Genomic DNA, 19,364 nt, shown 5'->3' on the forward strand with positions numbered 1-19,364 from the left:
AAAAGACATGTTAAGTCAAGATGAATCCTTTAATTTGGGGACATTTATTCACATTATAACCTTAATTATCCTTATTATTTCTACATAAGTAAACTCACATGTGGAGTATGATATTTACCTATATAAGTCTTAGAAGACAGCCTTATTTCTAAGTTTTTTGGAAGGTCTACCCTTACACCCTCTAAAAAAGAGAAGAGGCAGGATGCATGCAGATACTCAGGAGGCTGCTGAGACCATTAAGAAGCAGAAGACATTCCTGAGTCTATAGTAGAGTGATTTCATGTAAGAGGCTATTTAGAGGAGAAATAAGGAGGTGTTGTGATTTAATTAGGGAGAAAAATAAGTGAGAGAATGGAATAAAGGAAATGTTGATGAGTGCAGTCATCCATCCATATTAATGGCTCCTTATAAACCAAGCAATGTGCGAACTGCTTTACATACTTTATCTCATTTAATCTTTACAACAATCAAATTGGATTTGTATTGATATCACGATTTTATAGATGAAGACACTAGAGTTTAAGAGAAGTTAATAACTTGGCCAAGATCATAGAGCTAGCTGGTGTCAGACTTTCCTTGATTCAAACCAGGTCTAAATGACTACAAATCAACTTTAAATAAGATTATGAATTCAGCGGTCTGAAGGTACCGTCACTAATAGACATAAAGTTACAACAAATGAAGACTTTTCTTTATATCTTTACAGGTAGCTTTCCCCTTTGTTTGGCCTCATTGCCTCTATCATTAACTTTTCAGGTTGGTTCACTGAAGATCTTTTAAAAAAAATCATTATTTGGGAGACACTTTCTAATATCCAATGACATCTGCATTTGAAAATGAATGTTAAATGGTTAAAACTGTAAAAAGAAATGCAAAAGAGCAAAGATTTCAAACGGCAAACAGAAGATTCTGTCTAAAATTCTGAAGTTAAAAATGACCACAAGATTTAAGGGCTTTGGATACATTTTATATAAGATGTACATTTGTCTTTTGACAAATCTGAGTATTTTGTTTTAGTGAGAGAAACTTAAAAAAAATTTATTTGGCAATCTGAAGAAAAGTTTTGATACCCATGAAAAATGACAGGGTGGGCCTTATTAATGCTTGGAGAATGAAAAATAAAATGAATATTTCAATTATTATTTCTATTAAGCAGCTCTCTTACATCATTTCCACTTGTTCTTGAACAAAACTGTCAGGTTAATTTTCCTAACTGTCTTTCAAGGTATGTTACCTTTTCAAATTTTGAAATCAACAGTTGTTCCTTAAAAGCTAAAAGAAACGGAAAGAGAGATCCCACATGATAAGACACAAACATTAGGACATTTTAATCTGGAATGACATAAGTTGGCTAGAGATAATGATCAAAGTCTATAACAAGTACAGTTCAGAGAAACTAGACATGGACTTGTTTATAAAATCCTAGGAGATAAAAGCTAAGGGTTAACCTTAGAGGCTGAGAGAAGAAAGCTTAAGAAATTAGAAGTGCCATTTTATGGAGCTGAGTTAGTGCTTGAGGAATTACCTGATGGCTTAAACTATATATATTATATAAAGAGTAACTAATATATTCAAGGAAGATAAATCTATAACAGCTATTTAAGAAAAACTAAAGATGCTTTGAGGTATATTCTTAATCTCCTGAAGTCAGCTTCCTGTGTACCAATCATGAAGTAACCATAAATTTTATATTATAAAGCAATTTCTATATCAGTCTCCGACAGCAACTTCATAATCTTAAATTAAGTTTAAAATTTGTCAGATTATTCATCCAGAATCCAATGAAGCTTTGTCTTTTAGATAAATCATTAACTATTCCAATAGACAATCATTAAAACATATTAAATGGCAATATCATGTTATTTTTTTCAGGAAAACAGATAAAAAAAGGAAGCTAGTAACAATGATGTCTATAGAAGCTAAAGAGAGAGCTTAGAGAATACTCTTTTTATAGAAAAACAAGTGTTCCAAGATGCAAAAAAAAAAAAAGTTTTTATCATATCTACATTCATTTTCTATAACATGAAATCATCATTTCGTTTCCTGGTGACTGATTAAATTACTGCATTTATTTAAATTTTTTACCAGTAGTACACTTTAGTTCATGGATGTTTACAGTTATTTTAAAGTACTCCTAGTTATTCATGGCTGTTAATGATTTATTCAATGCAAACACAATTTTTCTATTTATTAAGTCAGTGAACAAAATTAAAAACAAATTACACAGAATAGTTTCCCTATTTCAAATAAGATTAAGCTTTAATTTTTTATTAACCTAAAGAAGGCACTGTTAATGAAAAAGGAATTCTTAGGTAAGGTAAAGAGTTTTTTCTTTAAAAAGTAAACCTGAGTGATGGTAATACAGTATTATAAATTTAATAGCACTGAATTGTATACTTAAAAATTGCTAAAATGTCAATTTTTATATTTTAGTTATACTACCACAATAAAAAAAAATTTTAATGAAGGGAAACTTTTCATTTGAATGGTAAATATGGCAAAAAAATTACCTACTTTATTTCACACAAGGGCTTGAAAATAAAAATATAAATATGAAAACATTTGATACAATGTTATTTTAAAAAGTTACAAATTTAATGAGATGCAATTGAGGGAATCATTTTCTTTCAATTCTTGAATTTAAAATATCAACAATAGGGGAGAAAGATCAAGTTTTAAAATCAGTCTAATCATATTGAATATATGGTATAAGATGTATTTATTAGGGCTTTTTAATGATAAAAATATTTCTTCATTTTTCTAACATTTGGGGAAAGCTAAAAAGTTTTCACAATATTTTTTGCTTGAAATATTTTTGTATCAGTGCCTTTTTAAATAAAAGAAATGAACTGTAAGATTTAAAGCAGAAAGAAAAACCTGATAAGTAACAATTTCCACAACAGATTAGCAATATTTCTTTTAAAAGCCAAAACCACCACCAAATTCCATCCCCAAGCTTGATTTAATAGCACAGACGGCATAAAAGATGAGCACATTTAGAGAAGAAGGCAGTTTGGTAATATGTCACAACTGCGATACATTCACAATAAAAATGAGTTAAATCATTTACTCTCTGGATATAAAGGGATGAGAAAATGGGAAAGGAAGAAGATCTTACCTGTGCCACATATGCAGAATCTGATATAAGGGAGAAACTGTCCATCTCTCCTCGGCTGACATAAGTTTGAAGTAGGATGTTTATTTTTCCATAACTGTTCTCTACACCCCCAGGAACTGAGAGTTCACAGAAATTCTTCAATAAGGAATCTAATTCCTTTATTTCCTCTTCTCTGACCTAGAAAAAATTGACGCCTTTATAGGGCTATTTGGGCTGATTTCTAAAATTTTTAATATTGAAATTAATCCTCATTCCATGTTTTTGAAAGTTTCTATTTGCTATAATTCAACATCTTGCTTTTCTGAAGTTAAATAATAGTTTTTCCACGTGTAACTAGTAAAATAAAGCATGAAACTGCCTTGAGATGATACAATTACATTTTATTATTCATCACCAATATAAAGTTGCCATTGACATACAAAAATCTGATATTCCACAAAAATTAAATCTTCTGACCTTACCATCCTTCAGTTGATGAGATTTCATTTTCTATTTGACCAGAGTAAAACCTCTGCCTGCTGGATTAGGGCAAACTTAAATTATCTTTAAACGCATTCATAATAGTCATATATTTTCTTTCAGAGTAACACATCAAAAGTATTAAAGTTTTCACTATTAATAAGATTTTATTATAATATGTACAGAAATATTCATATCTAAGCTTGAATCATGCATTTTTTTCCTTTATATTTTTTTAGGGAACCTCATATTACAAATAAATCAAAAACTGTATTTTCCAATAGTTTCATTCCTGAAAAACACAATTAAATTATCTTTGATTTGGGGTACAGGAGGGCAAAGTATGATGTCAAGACAACACTATATCAGAAGCTAGGATAGTGGATACTGTTGATAAATGGAAGAACATTGTTGATACTCCAAATATAAAGCACCATATAGTTCACAGTGTATCAGGGATAACAATTAAATATACCTTTTATAAATGAATACATATTTGTTATATAATTTGATTCAAGTTTCAAGTAACCTTACCTTGATTTGATCAAATTCTTCAGCTTTGGAGACTATAGCAAAGATATCACCTTCTGTTTTGTGAGCATCAAAGAGTTCATTAAAAGTCTACCAAAGTAAGGATTAATTTGATTAAGTAAGAAAATTGAATAAAATATTTTAAATTAAAAACATGACTATAAATCATATATTTTCAAAGGAAACTTGAGCTTTAGATAATGAACAGTTATGTTTGTGGTAGACTAGTCCAAATCATTGCTTTATAAATATCCTCATCTTTATCAAAGACTGGAAAACATTCCTAAGTCCTAATTAGCTAGGGAAGACCCTTAGAATCAGAAAGATCAACAAAATCAGTTAATTAAATCTACACTAGGTATCTAAAAATGTTCATCATAATATTCTGGTCTTTGCTCATTTTCTGTATGGGCCTGTGAAAATCTGATTCATTTACCAATATTAAGCTGTCACAGATCATATAAAATTAAAAAACATTTGTAGGGGCATATATAAACACATATAAAGATATGAATATAATTAAAAATATACATATTATAGTGGCATCCTATCTTATATAGGATTACATTCAAAGGCAACAGGCAAGGGTAAAACTATGAAGTCAAAAATACCCTTGCAAATCCCTTAGAGTACCCATAAAAGTACAGCCAGGTTGAGCTGATTTTATTAGTCCCTCTAATTCTTGTTGAGTTACTTTTTCTCAATAATCTGTATTTAATTCTTCAAACTTTTATTCAATCATATCATTAGAATACCTCACTTAAAAATCTTTGGGTATTCTTTCCATGGGTCTCATTATATACTTTCACTGTTTTCGGATTGAGTTTGTCTGCTGCTTAGTAAGCACACCCAAGCAGTAGTATTTGGTAATGCCTGGGTGTGAATATGGATGGTAAGAGGATCTTTAATATTTCAAACCTTAATCTTATTTCCTTCTTATCTTTAGCGAGTGTGTATTGCTGAATTCATGTAAGATAAATGCATTTTGTTCTGAGTTCGTTGCCTTTGTTATTTTGCATTAACAATAATTTTGAAGTCTAGAAAGTATGTGCATCTAATAACAAATATATTATTACATTTGTTCAACTCAGTACACTACCTCAATGGTGTTGTATTTAATATAGTAGTGGCTGGCAGTTCTTCCCAAATTGGTTGAGGAAAAATATCCAGTTCGCTCTTCAAAGCGGATCATCCGCGCTTTGTCTAGTTTTCGCCCAACTTCAATGACTAACTGTTCTCGATGCTTTTCTAATGATGGGTCCATCTATAAGGAAAAAAACATAATACTTAAATATTACTTTCTTTAGAGAATCATCCTTTGGAAACATATAATTAAAATTTCTGTTGATGTTTTAGTTAGAATAGACTTGTTTTCATTACATATTTTAAAGAAGTGTGCTTTTATAAATTTGGAAAATAATTAAAAGATTTTATTTCACTAAATAAAGAAACCTTTAAAAATTCACTAAAAGTATCAATTCAGATATTATCTTTATGTCAATAATATTTTATAATCTAAAGTTCTTATATGGCCTTATAATCGTTGAGGCATTTAAAAAGAAGATATAAGGAAAAATATATTTTAATGTAAGAAATAAGACATAAGAAAGAGAAAAAACTCATCATTCTCTTCTCTCTTCCACACTAAAATAAACAGGGATTTAAAAATTGCAAACCATACTCCTACTTTATCAAATCTGGAGAAATGATACATGCGTCTTTGTGAACATGACGATATACCAAAAAAAAGAAAGAAAAAAAAGTTATCCTTTCAAAAGTAAGGATTTCTAGGGGTGGGCTACGGTAGCTCAGTAGGCAAGAATGCTCACTTGCCATGCCAGAGGACCCGGGTTCGATTCCCGGTGCCTGCCCAAGTAAAAAAAAAGTAAGAATTTCTAGCAGTTTTCAAAACAGCTCATGGGAAAACCCACTTTGCCCATAATAAAAGAGAAAAAGTATGAAATGAAGTAGACAATGAATTTCTGAACAGTTTTGAAATTACTTTTATTGCAAATCTTTTTTTCACCAGAAATTATGAAATTTAACAAGACATTAACAATCAATTGTGCTACAATGATGTACGATGTGTGTATAAATGTATATACACAAATTTACATGCTGCATGCCAAGTCCTGAAATCCATCCTCTGGTCATAAGTAATAAAGTGAAACATGACCTTTAAAAGGGAATAAAATATAACAGCACCTTAGAAATTAACTAATACTTCCACCATTTGTTTGAACTCAGAATTTTACAGCAAGTTATTCATGTGAACAATATAGATGCAGTAAATTAAAAATCAGAAAATGAAGCAAAGGGAAATTGACTGTCAGGAATTACAATGGAGTCAAGTCATATTAACAAATACAAAAAAAATCTTAACTATCTCCTAGAAATGTTTTCATCTCAAGAAAACATTTTATCACATATTATTAAATCAGTAAAATGTTAAGCTCTTTTGCCCTGTGATAGTTTACATGAATTTTATGGCTACAAATCCATGTTGCATAATAAAATGAAAATGCATAAGCTAAAAAAACGTTAAGGAAATAATTTTTTATATACTGGAAAAGTATATTAAAATGACTTCTGATATTAACCCAGTATTTAAAAAATCAATTGGTGTGTTTATCTTGTTCCAAGATTTGAGATGGCTTAATGTATGAAAATACACATTATGTTTTGTTTTACTTTACTTGGTCAGAATATTTCCATAATGCCATTGTTTTCATAAAGTCCTTTATTATTTGTAAAGAGAATAGTTAGTGCTATATTCTTATAAAGTCACAGATTACAATGCACCTACATTTTATATTTGAGAATAATTTAGCTGTTATAGAAAAGAATATATCCATTTGAAGATTTTAGCATATGTCTCAAATGAGATCAAGAAAGTTGCTGAATCCCATCTAGAGTAATTCTAAGTATAAAAACCTAACGATTTCAAATTAACAACTTGGGAGCTAGTTGTTGCTGCTACTATTTTTCTTCTCTTTTTTCTCTTAAGCCTCAATTTCCCCATGGTCAAATCACTGTACAGGAAATGAAAAAAAATTGAAAGAAAAAAATCTGCACCTGCTTTGATAACACAATATATACTAACTATATATATATACACACATACACACTAATGATATATAAATTATCAGTAAATGTAGGAAAAGATAATTCTGAGATCACTTCAACTTCTTTGTTGATTTTGCCTTACCACTAGGGAATATCCTTATGATGATAGTAAAACAATGTTTTCATTAGATAACAGGATTTTATCTATAATTAGGTAGCATTTACAGTGTGTAAATCTGAAGTTTAAAAAAAAAAAGACAAGATCTCACAGTCTTCAAGTCATGTTTACCACACAAATGTAAAGTTCTTAGGAAGACCTGTTAACACATGCATTTGATTATCAGTCTGCACACACACTCTGAATTGGGGAACTGATCCTAGCCTCCAAACTGTAAAAGGCAATGACTCATTGATGATATCTTTTAATTTAGGAACAGGATTTAGAAGGAACTTGCTAAGAGGAACATACTGTATATAATATAAGTGTGTTAGTTAGATTCAGTTGTCAACTTGGCCAGGTGAGCATACCTAGTCTTGTTGCTGCGGACATAAGCCAACGGTATGTGAACCTCATCTGTTGCCAATTACATCTGCAGTCAGCTAGGAAGCGTATCTGCTGCAATGAGTGATGTCTGACTTAATTGGCTGGTGCTTAAATGAGAGATTGCAATGTAGCACTGCTAAGCAGCTCAGCATTCCTCATCTCAGCACTAGCAGCTCAGCCCAGGCCTTTGGAGATGCAGAAAGAAGTCACCCCGGGGAAGGTTGTTGGAACCCAGGGGCCTGGAGAGAAGACCAGCAGAGACCATCCTGTGCCTTCCACGTAAGAAAGAACCTCAGTGGAAAGTTAGCTGCCTTTCCTCTGAAGAACCAACAAAATAAATCCCTTTTTATTAAAAGCCAATCCGTCTCTGGTGTGTTGCATTCCGGCAGCTAGTAAACTAGAACAATAAGCCTATTATTAAAATAAGAGTGTTTTCTCATGTCTGATTTATTCCAAAAACTAAGTTTATTGTAGTTGTAAAAATCATAGCAAAATATTAATATCAAGTAAAGATGTACCTGAATAAAACAAAGATCATTTTATATTATATAAAACTGATATTGATAATAATATAAAGACTTACTTATTAGTATCCCTGATAAAAGAGATTTAAATAAAGCTAAAATAATTTTAAAATGGCAAATTTAATTTTCCTTAGCATTATCTAAAAAAGTTAAAAGTTCTTTCCTTATTCTTCTAGGTACATAATGCTTTTCAGATGAGGCAGGGGTAACAAAATTTGCCGTCATATCATGAAAAGATTACAGACCAAAAAGGTTTGGTTTTCTTATAAATTAGTTTTCTACCTGATAAGCCTTGTGACTGATGCCATACACTAATGGATTTGCTCTCATCCGTACATAAAGATAAGTATAACTTATCCACTTCACTGCTTCTTCCACATTAGTAACTGTTCCCAAAGCAATCTGCAAATAAAAAATACAACGAAAATTAAAGAAATGCATTAAAGTTAATGTAAACATTATATCAAAGACCATTCTTTCAGAATATATTATATATAATATATTATTTTATAATATATATATTATATATATATATTTATATTTTTAAAATATACCATTGTGCTGTATTTAAAATAGGGAATTAAATTTAGCTAAAAATTCGTCCTGGCTTTAGTTGGGAACAGTACATAAAAAAATATGGCTGAGAATTTAACCTCATTTGATTATTTTTCACCAAATGGAGTTTGATTCTACATAGCATTAAGGACATTTCAGGCATTCATTAATTTTTTTGTTTTGCTTTCATTTTGTTAACGGTTTCATTTTCTACACTATAGAAAGTTTTAAATGTAAGTGCGCCAGAATCAAAACAACATAATATTGCTATTCTATTCCTCTTTATCATGCTTTTGTGCATTGTTATCACCAAAACCAGAGAAGATATAATGTTAGTTTCTGCCTCTAAAGACATTCCTTTTAGGATGGCTAGTATAATTCCACAATATGAATTCAATGAAAAATAAAATCATTGTTGCGCAAATATGAAGCAGATTTTATTGGGTCTCATACATATTAAAAACACATGACTTAATAATAAAAACAAATAAAATAAAGAATAAACAAAACAAAAAATACATGCACTTAAAAAGTCATATGACAAGCAAGAATGGGGTGATGTTTATCTTTACTTGGTAAACTTAAGATGAACTATGGAAAAATAGATATTTATACCTCTTTACCATAATAAATATGGCACTATTTTTAAATCATATTCTGAAATATAATTTTAATATACTACTTCAAATGATATTTATAATCATTTAGAATAATTTTATATAATAATTATATTTAGTAAAATAAATTTTTTCACTTTATATTTATTTTATTTATATAATAATTAATTTTTATTATTTATAATAATTTAGTGAAATTAAAGGTTAATAATTAAAAACCAATGGCATATGAGATCTGTGCAATAAAGAGAAAGGGATTATTAGAGAATGATCTCAACACAGAATTTTAATGAAAGGTTTTTTAAAAATATTTTCTAAGTGTATGGGTCTTGTAAATAATTATTTTCTTACTTAAAGTATCAATTTCACTTAAAAATTCACCCAAACTGTGAAACTTCATAGTTGTATAATTTTTTCCTGAACCCATAAATGAATTACTTTTTACCTCTTAATACTTTAAGCAAAGGAGGAGAAATGATATACCTAAATTACTAAATTTTAGGAGAAATATGGAAAAACAAATCCTTTTATTGTAGTACTAAATATTTAAGGAAATGAAAACCTTTATGTTTTGCTTTAATTCTTACATTATAATTTTAATCCCATATAATTGATTTTGTGAAATAACACATGGATACTTAGCTGTCTTCAGTTAGCTGAAAAATGTTTACAGAAATATAAAAATATAGAATTTAATGACATACTATTTGTCATTAAAAAGATAAATGACTAGAAGTAAAAATATGATGAGGCAGATTCTATCTACCTTTAAAATTTATACTAACTCATTTGTAAATAACTGAGCCATCAATAAGGTAGATGAATACACATTTCCTAACACGTGGACAGACATAATTTCCTGAAAGCCTTTCCATATAAAATGAAGAAGCAATGAAGTAAAACTGAACAAATGAGGGTATTGTACAACCATTCTACTCACAATTTTATAAAGCAGAATAGTTAAACATTTTCTACTTTTAGGTCAAGAAAACTAATTTGATGATATCACTATAAAGTGATAGTCTCTTCCATTTGTGATTCTATTACTTGATAGTCAAAATCGTGTTCTCTTTGAACCTACAGATATTTTAAAATAACATATAACTCCTTAGGGTAGAACATTTTATAAAGGATAAAATAAATTTCCCATTACTTTCAAAATCAGATACATTAAATTAGCATCAATAATTACATATTCCTTCTAATGATAAGATTAAAGGAAAAGAGGAAGTAGGTATCAAAAACAGGATAGAGTAATCAAAGTTTTCTAAGTGGTCACTTAAAAGGAAGAGATTATCCAGAAAAAGTGCACATTATATTTCAGACTAATCCTTGAATGCCACCTAGTGAAAAAAACAAAAAATGTACTTGCAAATATTTGCTGTCCCCTAGTGGAAATATTTTTCATAGTATCTCTTGAAATTTATTCATTCATCTCAATAATCATACACTAAGTCAGTAACAAGATTGTACTATGTAAAGTGCAGTGGTTATGGTGATAAATGGAGCATGTTCCTCAGCCTCAAGAAGTTTCCTAGATAATGGAGGTGAGACACATGATACTAATTAAGATGATACATATGAAATCACCATCCACAGTGCCTAGTGCATAATAAGTATTCAAAAATGCTTTCAAAGAAAAATCTCTAACATGTTAAACTTATAAAATTTGTATTACAATATAATGTAACAGAGCTTTAGCACTCTTCAAGCATGGGAAGGAAAAGATATACTCCAAATGTGATAAACCTGAATTATGTTTCCAAGTATCACTTCATATCTAACATATTTATTTAAACTTAAGACTGTAAGTTTATCTTAATTGCTTATTCATGTGTGTTTTTTTTTGGGTGGGGGTGGTGCATGATCCGGGAATTGAACCCTGGTCTCCCGCATGGAAGGCTAATGTGTTTTTTTTTTTTTTTAAGTTGTTGAAATCATAGAAAAGAAAAATGAGCAAAAGTTGTAACCACCAGGAATATATACACATATTTACATAAATTACATACATTTATTTTGCCATTCATTTGAACGCTGACAGTAAGTGTATGATAGGGCTGAGTATTAAGGGATTATCAGATAATAGTGTTATTAGTAAGTGAGGCTACTGTCTACTGAAACCAACCTAGTGCAGGCATTTGTCAATTTTTCACAACAAATCAGTGAGATTATCCTTATTTTATAAATGGGAAAATTGGGACTTTACAGATAAAGTGAGTAGTGCAAAAGTGTCTTTCCAAGGCAGAAGATCTGTTAGAGAACAATGAGAGCCAAATTGGGAAGGTCAGTCAGCTGCAGAAGTTGTAAATCCAGGACAAGGTTTTTGGACTATACTGTACAGAGAAGAAAGGAACTCCATATAAAGACTGTACCTAAATTTATAGAGAGATTAATATAGTTTTAAAGTATAGTCTATAGGGAACAGCATGGACTAGGACTCACAAATGTCTGCCGAATAAAATTTAAGTCTCAAATCTGCCTCAGCGTTTCATTCAGTCAAAATTAAATGGCTTTTTATAGGGATGGGGGGTGTGGACTTTCAGCAGTAGTATTATGGAGTCAGTTCCACTAGGTATCAATCAGCTAGTAAGTCTCATAAAATGTTCGTGTTAAAATTATTACTTAATATAATAATTGATCTAATTCTTCTGAACTAATGACCAAAACTGACACTTATGCAAAGATATTTATAGGGGAAACATTCCAAATGTAACTTCACTTTTATGCTGATCACTGCCAATGTACAGTCTTGCAGGTTTAGGAAGCCTAAAGACTTAAAAATCCATTTCCTTAAGAACACAGCACACATTAATTTCATAAACTAATTTCACATTTATTTCCAAAAATTGTCAAATTTTATTTAATATTCAACCATAATTTAAGGGAGTTTATTTCCTTAACAATAAAATTTACTTTAATAGGGGGAGTTATTCTACTAAAATAAAATATGAAAAAGAAATTTCAGCAATGGCATACTTTACTATATTAGCTAAAACTTTCAAGGTATATGTTTCATTATTTAATGTCATTAATGTCATGAAATGGAATTATGCTTATAGCTATTTGACATTTCTGAAAATGGCATTCCTAAAAAGTTCTTAATGAATATAAGGTAAACCCATGGACTACAATTTATTTTTAACTTCTCAGTGCTTGCCCAAATTGTTTCACTGAGATGGATATTTAACACTCATAGAAAAAAAAAGTTTCTTGAGGCAAGGGCACATGTATTCTACCTAATCTATGTCTTCTGTGTAATAATATCACAACCTAGTGTTTACTTTGCCATGTACAAAAGGCTGTGATGCATATTAATTCTAAGTTTACTAAGATACAGCATTCCTTCATATGCTGCTCTAGAAAAACTGGTTTACACTGTAATCTAGAGAAATTATTTCTACCATTTTCGAAAACAATTTGGTCCTGGTCTTAGTAGAAGGCAAATGCAAAGTATTAATGTGGGGAAACAGATTCACATTTAATTTAGTGTATTTTGTATACAATAAGAGAAGTCTAGGCTATAATGAAAAGACTGGAGTTGGAATTACTTAGACCTGAGTTTGAATATGAGTTCCAAAAATTACTATCTTTGGTAAGTTACATATCTTTCTGAGAATAATATCTATTTTGCAGGAGGACAGAGAGAATGAGTCAGTATGGTCTCTAATATTAAGCAGGTTCTCACTTCATTGCTACTATTATTCATTTACAATGATAGATTCTATTCCATCATAGATACTTTTGATCCAAGATCTAATTATTTAAGCCATACAATTATAGTACGTAATGAGGATTGAAAATGAGCTATAATATCTTCTTTGGAGTGAAACCGATTTCCTTGTTTTTCTTATTTTCTTATAATCTTACTAATGGAAACCAATCCAATGCCTCTCATGGTTATTCCTAACTTCCAAACAGTATTTCCAAAATGTATCTATCTTTCAGATTCCAGATCAAGTTTCACCTTCCTCATAAATGAAGCTCTTCCTCACAGCCTTGGACCAAAAGTATTTTCTCCTTCCTCTGAATTCCGGTAGTCCTTTATTTAGATATCTTCTAAAGAACTCATCACTTTTTAACACTGCACTTCGTTTTTAAGCAGTTTTCTCTTCTTTTAGGCTATATGCTCTTTAACAGCAGGGATGAGAGAGTATGCTTCTTATTTTCCAAAACAGACTTATTACTAACATAAATACCCATTTTAGAATGTAAGTGAAATTTCTATAAGCTGTTTAAGAAATACCTGATATAGGACTTAGAGATGATATTTAATTGTATTTCACATATTATTTACTTAGCATTTACATCCCTACTTTCAAAAATGATTTGAGTAATGTTAAAGGTCAGGAAAAACAGTGAAGTAGGAAAACGCTGAATACCACAGCAACAATTCAAAAATGTCATGAAAACAGTGAAACCTCATTTAAATATTTGACAAGTACATTCTAAATTATAAAAGTATTTATCTTTTTTTTTCAATTAAGAGTTAATCAGGGCTTGGGGGCCTGGTATTAAGTCTTAACATAAAATACACATACACATACATGAAACAAATGATCATAATCAAGTTCAATTTTAAGCAATCACATTTTGTATATAACAAAAACCTAATCAAATGATCTACTCAAGAGGAAATTGCTTTATAAACCTTATCAAAAACTTTATAAAACTTTATGAAATACTTCACAAACTTTAAAAAAGGGCAATACAAATACTAGTTACTGCTGTTTCTGTTTCTCTAGTTTGTATACCTTTGGTTAGAATTCTGGCCTACTCTGATAAAATCTCAGAGTATAAAAATGCAGACTTTTAGCAATGATTTATCAGTTATTATCTGAATTCTACCTTGCTCTGAATTAATCAACAGTATTGCCACTTGTCCTGTTTTGTCTTATAATTGTTTAAGGCACAAGCTCTAATCCTAGATCTATAGTATGGTAACCAAATCAATCTTTATTTTACTTGGTTTTTCTTACATAGAGTTTCTACTCCAATCTTTTACTCATTACATTTTACCTCTGCATTTAAGTTATCTGCAAGGCTTTCCAGAAACTGACTCTCAATTGGATTTTGTTGAGTGAGCAAAGTAAGGTAATGGCTGAGTTTATCATGTGTTGTTATGATAATTCCTTCTCCAAATTTGTCAAATTGTGGTCTTCCAGCTCGACCAAATATCTGCATGACATCTAAAATTCCGAGGTCAACAAAGGAGCCTCTTTTTGCAGCATATATTTGTGTTCCCTGGATGAAGAAAAATTAATAAAAATTAACATAAACACACAAATATAACCCTGATAAGCTAAATAATGAATTAGGCAAATGTCGTAAAATCTCAACGGTTTATTTTAATCCTTTCATTATCTGAGCTATAGTTTAATTTTCACAACACAAACTAGATTCTTATTGGAGAAAATAATTCTGATTATACAAGTAATACTGCAAGTCAATGAAATAGGAAAAACCACACTATTTTCTACATAAATCAATCCAGGATTTTGTTTTAAGACATACATAAATCCATGAGTGAAGAAAAGTAAACTCTTACCTTAATAATAACAGCATGAGCAGGAAGATTAACACCCCAGGCTAATGTAGCCGTACAGACTAGAACTTTGATATGCCCATTAGAAAATAAGTTTTCAACCAAATTTCTGTCCTGCCGAAGCATTCCTGCATGATGAATACTAAAACCATTTGGAAATAATTCTTGTACTTGCTTATTTCTTGACTTATGCACCTAGAGTAGATATGCACAAACATTAGTAAGTAATTACTACCTAACATTTAAAAGCAATTATCATTTAACATTTCCGTTGAGTGAGTTTATCAAAGAAAGTATTTTTAAGCATTTTAAGCTCTCACTTAATATTAGCATAAATGCCTTATTCAAAATTTTGTTTTAAAATGTTTTATCTATTTAAAAAAAAATAGATAATACTTGCATGTGATTCAAAATTCAAAAGGAATAAAGTTAAAAACAAGTTTTCTTTTACCCAGGCATCCCATTCTTGTAAGCAATCAATATTACCTGTTTCTTATCTTTCCAAAAATATCTGTTAAAAATAAATATACATCACACTGGCTTTCCAATTCATTCAGACTAAAGGCCAGAGACCTTATAATGTGAGGTCTAAAAAAGATTCTCTGTCTACTTACAAAGCCCCTTATTATTAATTAATAATTATTTATTAATCCATACCATTCAGCTTCTTAAGCTCCCTCAATTTAAAACTAAATACCTTTGCTTTGCCATGTCTGCTTTGATCATATTTTTAGTACAAGATCATGCTTGTACTAAATTATTCTATTTTATATGTGCTTCACATAAACAGAGGTTATTTTTGTCTATTTGATTATACAGTGTTCTCCTTTAGACTTAATTTAAAAAACCAATCATGACAAGATAAAATTCCATATCCTGACTGGAGGTAGGCAGTTTTTTTCATCCATTCATTTAGTTCTTCATTGAACAAATTATGCCTAATAGCATACCCTCTGTGCAACCAGTGTGTGTTCTTTTGGACCACAAGCTCGGCGTCAAATTCTATAGCCTGAACTTCATTTTTCCTGTGAAAAAGAGAAAAGGAGCCCCTAATATCTGGGAATTCTCTGAAACTATCAGCCAGGTCTTGGTATTACTAAGAGCTGGCCAGGCACTCACAGATAAGACTTAGTATTCTTTTGTTGAATGTAATCATTTTCATAGAACAGGAATATCAGACAAGGCCTCTCTATGGTCATGACGGATCAAGTAAAAAAAAACAAGACCACTCTGTAATCATGTCTGAACAGAGAAAAACATGAACATTGTCGAAGCCATAAAAATGACCAAACACCCCCATCCTGGATAATATGAATGACTACTGCTTCTTTATTAGTCACAGTTTTAGCTTCACTCATTCTTTTTGCCTTCTAAATAAGAATTATTAAATACTCAATCCTAAAATTGCCCATTTCATGTTAGCATCTAACCTATAGCAAAGCCCTGCTTCTATGAAACCTCTATAAAAAATCACCTAGAGTAACTTCTTTCTATTATGCCATAAGATTTCTTCATGGTGTACAACCTTTCTCATTGCAACAGATCAGTAAATCCAATTTTATTCACTTACTCCTAGTGGTCCTTGGTGGGAAGGCAGTGAACACCTGTCTTAGTTCCTCAACTCTGTATCTGGCCTGAATACACCAACTTTATTTCTGGTATCTGTTCTTTGGCCTGCTTTGAGTGCAAATGTGAGATCTGTTCTACTTATCTGCAATCCAGATAAATGTAATAGCAGAGGATTTTAGAAAATTCTCTGAAGATACACTCTACAGTGGGAAAAGTTTTCTGCAAATTTAAAGACCTTAGGTCAATATAAAAGAAGTATCTATATAGTTAAAGCTTGTGTTTCAGCATCACGTCATGCTTATTTGCTATACTCTGAAAACTTCATTATCAATGTATTTAATAGCTTCTTCTGGAACAAAGTTTTGGTAGGGAGTGTAATTTCAAAAGACGGGGGTTCTAGTCCAGATTTTCCCACATTGATTATCTCTCAGATCACTGAAAATTTTAAACTTCTAGGTTAATAATCATTAAAAATCAGTCTAAGGCAATAGCATTCCGCGAAATCTGCTTAGTTAAAAAATAGACTATAAGACATTAACAAACTGCACCATCTAGTGGTCAGCCAAGTAAACAACAGCCTTTTAGAGTCAAAAGCAAAAAAAGAAGACTCTCTTCTTTAAATTTCCAGCAGAGTGTATTCTTCTATTTTGTATAGTATGGTAAGCCTGTTAGAAATTGTTCTATACATATACTTAATGAATAAACCTGTATATATTGTCTCAGCTGTCATCTTTTCAGAAAAATTATTTTTATTGTCAGTCTTCTTAAAGCAGTTCTTTTAACCCTATCATCGATTGAGTTGCTCTTATCTGGACCATTTTACCACTGATATGTGCCTTCTTGGATATAGAGCCTAACTCACATGAACATTCATAGTATACACTTCACCAATGAAATAATTCTATTCAACAATCACTGATTAAGAGATTTCTATGTCAGGCATTTGGTGCTTTTTCTTTTTTTTTTTATACACTGTAGTTTTATTCTAAAATAAAATTAAACAATTAATTTTACAGCTAATACTTTTGCAAGTACTAGTAACCAGGTATAAAAAGAAAGAAATTTACTATGTCCCCAGAAATGATGAATATGTTTCTTTTGAATGTAACAATTCCCTTGTAATTGTGTCTTCAATTTTCTTCATAATTTTGTCACTCATGAGTGTATCCTTGAAATTGTTTAGATTTTCTTGTTTTAAAATTCTATGCTAATAGGACCATACTGTATAGAATTCTGCACAGCTTGCTTAATTTTATTTATTTTATTATTTATGTATCCAAAATTTGCATATAAATGCTTAGTTCATTTTCATTGCTGTAAAATATCCCATTGTAAAAGTCATTTTCTCTTTTAGTGTTGATTTAATTTAATTTTATTTATTTATTTTTTTAAGTTTTTTATTAATTAAAAAATTAACAAACAAAACATTAAGATATCATTCCATTCTACATATACAATCAGTAATTCTTTTATTTTTTTCTCTTTATTTCTTTGTGGGATGGAGACTAAAGAAAATGAGGAAACACAGACTTCAAGGACAGAACCACAGACACAAGAGTCTGGACTGAGGGGTTCTCCTCAGGTCAAGAGGGGGCTTCCATCAAGTCGTTGGTGAGATGGGATGCCTGGCTCCCTCCCCCAGTGACTGGAAGGGGTGCACTTTCTGCCCCGTGGGGAAAGTCTGGCCACAACTCGTGGCTTGGAGAGGCTGGGGCTCTCCCGGGCATAAAGGGGTGCTCAGCAGCTGCCCCCTGCATGGAAGGGGGTAGGGTGCCCCTCCAGCCTAGGGACAGAGCATCCGTCCACACACGACCCCATTGGAGTCTTTGGACTCCAATGGCGTTTGTCTTGCTGGGCTTCAAACTTGCCTGGGACTGTGATCCCTGTTTTCCTCCCAATTTCTCCCTTCTTGTATTTGCGGGATGGTTGTACAGCAGGGAGCGGGGCACGGGGTGGAGCTCTCAGTGTGGTGACTTCTTTCAGGGCAGATCTGGTGCAGGTTGGGGATGTTACGCTGGTGCTTGTGAATGTGGGTGCCCAGCGGTCAGGGAGGATGTAGTTGTGCGGGTGCACAGGTCTGGGGGGCGTAACCCTGGTGTGCTCTGGTGTAGGGCGTGGGGCCCTTTGTGGACATGCGTAGAGCTGGGTCAGCAGGTCGGTGTTACACCTTCATGGATTGGAGGCAGATGTGACCCAGCTGCGCAGGTCGGCACTTTCTCAGAGCGGGAAGTGAGGCTGAGGGGTGTGCGCATGCGCAGTTCTAGGACTACTGTAAAGTGCGGTTCCCAGAGCTGAGTGACGTGATTGGGGCCTGTGCACATGCGCGCGCCTGGGAGTGCCATAAACAGATGTGCTGAGCTCAGGGAGGGCGAGGTGAGGCTGTGGGACACTATGGGTAGGCGGGGAGCATGGCCGGGGTAGCCTAGGTATGGAGGTCAGTGCCCGCAGCCTTTATGTGCTGGGTACAACCTGCAGGGAGCAGGGAGCGGGAGATGGTGCCCGGGACGGTTTCTACGCAGGGAAACAAATTCTGGGAGAGGTTAATTGACCAATTGCAGGGTACTCAGTTGTTAAGTGACGGCTGGATTCTTAATCCAAATCTAGCTCACTCAAAAGCACACGCTCTTTTTCCTTTCCTGTGCTCCCGGACCTACGCTATATTCTATGTCCGATACAAAAAAAAAAAAAATATATATATATATATATATATATATAAATTATTGTTTTTTTTATGCATAGATGTTAATTTATTATTATTTTTTTTGGGAGACAACATGGTGAAGGGATTTATTGTCAGAATACTGAAATGTCTCTCCTGGTGTCTTCCCAGCAATTAACT

At 31.8% G+C, this 19,364-nt stretch overlaps 1 protein-coding gene across 3 annotated transcripts in view; it reads right to left on the reverse strand.

Moving 5' to 3' along the window:
• Positions 1–19,364, reverse strand: part of ASCC3 (activating signal cointegrator 1 complex subunit 3) — a 439,851-nt gene that overhangs the window by 144,699 nt on the left and 275,788 nt on the right. For all 3 annotated transcript variants that reach the window (XM_077162486.1, XM_077162488.1, XM_077162487.1), the window contains 6 exons: positions 14,960–15,151; positions 14,431–14,655; positions 8,525–8,644; positions 5,208–5,372; positions 4,112–4,198; positions 3,119–3,295 (listed from right to left, as the gene is read on the reverse strand). In XM_077162486.1, coding sequence (XP_077018601.1) covers positions 3,119–3,295; positions 4,112–4,198; positions 5,208–5,372; positions 8,525–8,644; positions 14,431–14,655; positions 14,960–15,151 — 966 coding nt within the window. The remainder of the gene's footprint in view (positions 1–3,118; positions 3,296–4,111; positions 4,199–5,207; positions 5,373–8,524; positions 8,645–14,430; positions 14,656–14,959; positions 15,152–19,364) is intronic.

The sequence above is a fragment of the Tamandua tetradactyla genome, chromosome 5 (assembly GCF_023851605.1).
Source record: "Tamandua tetradactyla isolate mTamTet1 chromosome 5, mTamTet1.pri, whole genome shotgun sequence".
Lineage (NCBI taxonomy): Eukaryota > Metazoa > Chordata > Mammalia > Pilosa > Myrmecophagidae > Tamandua > Tamandua tetradactyla.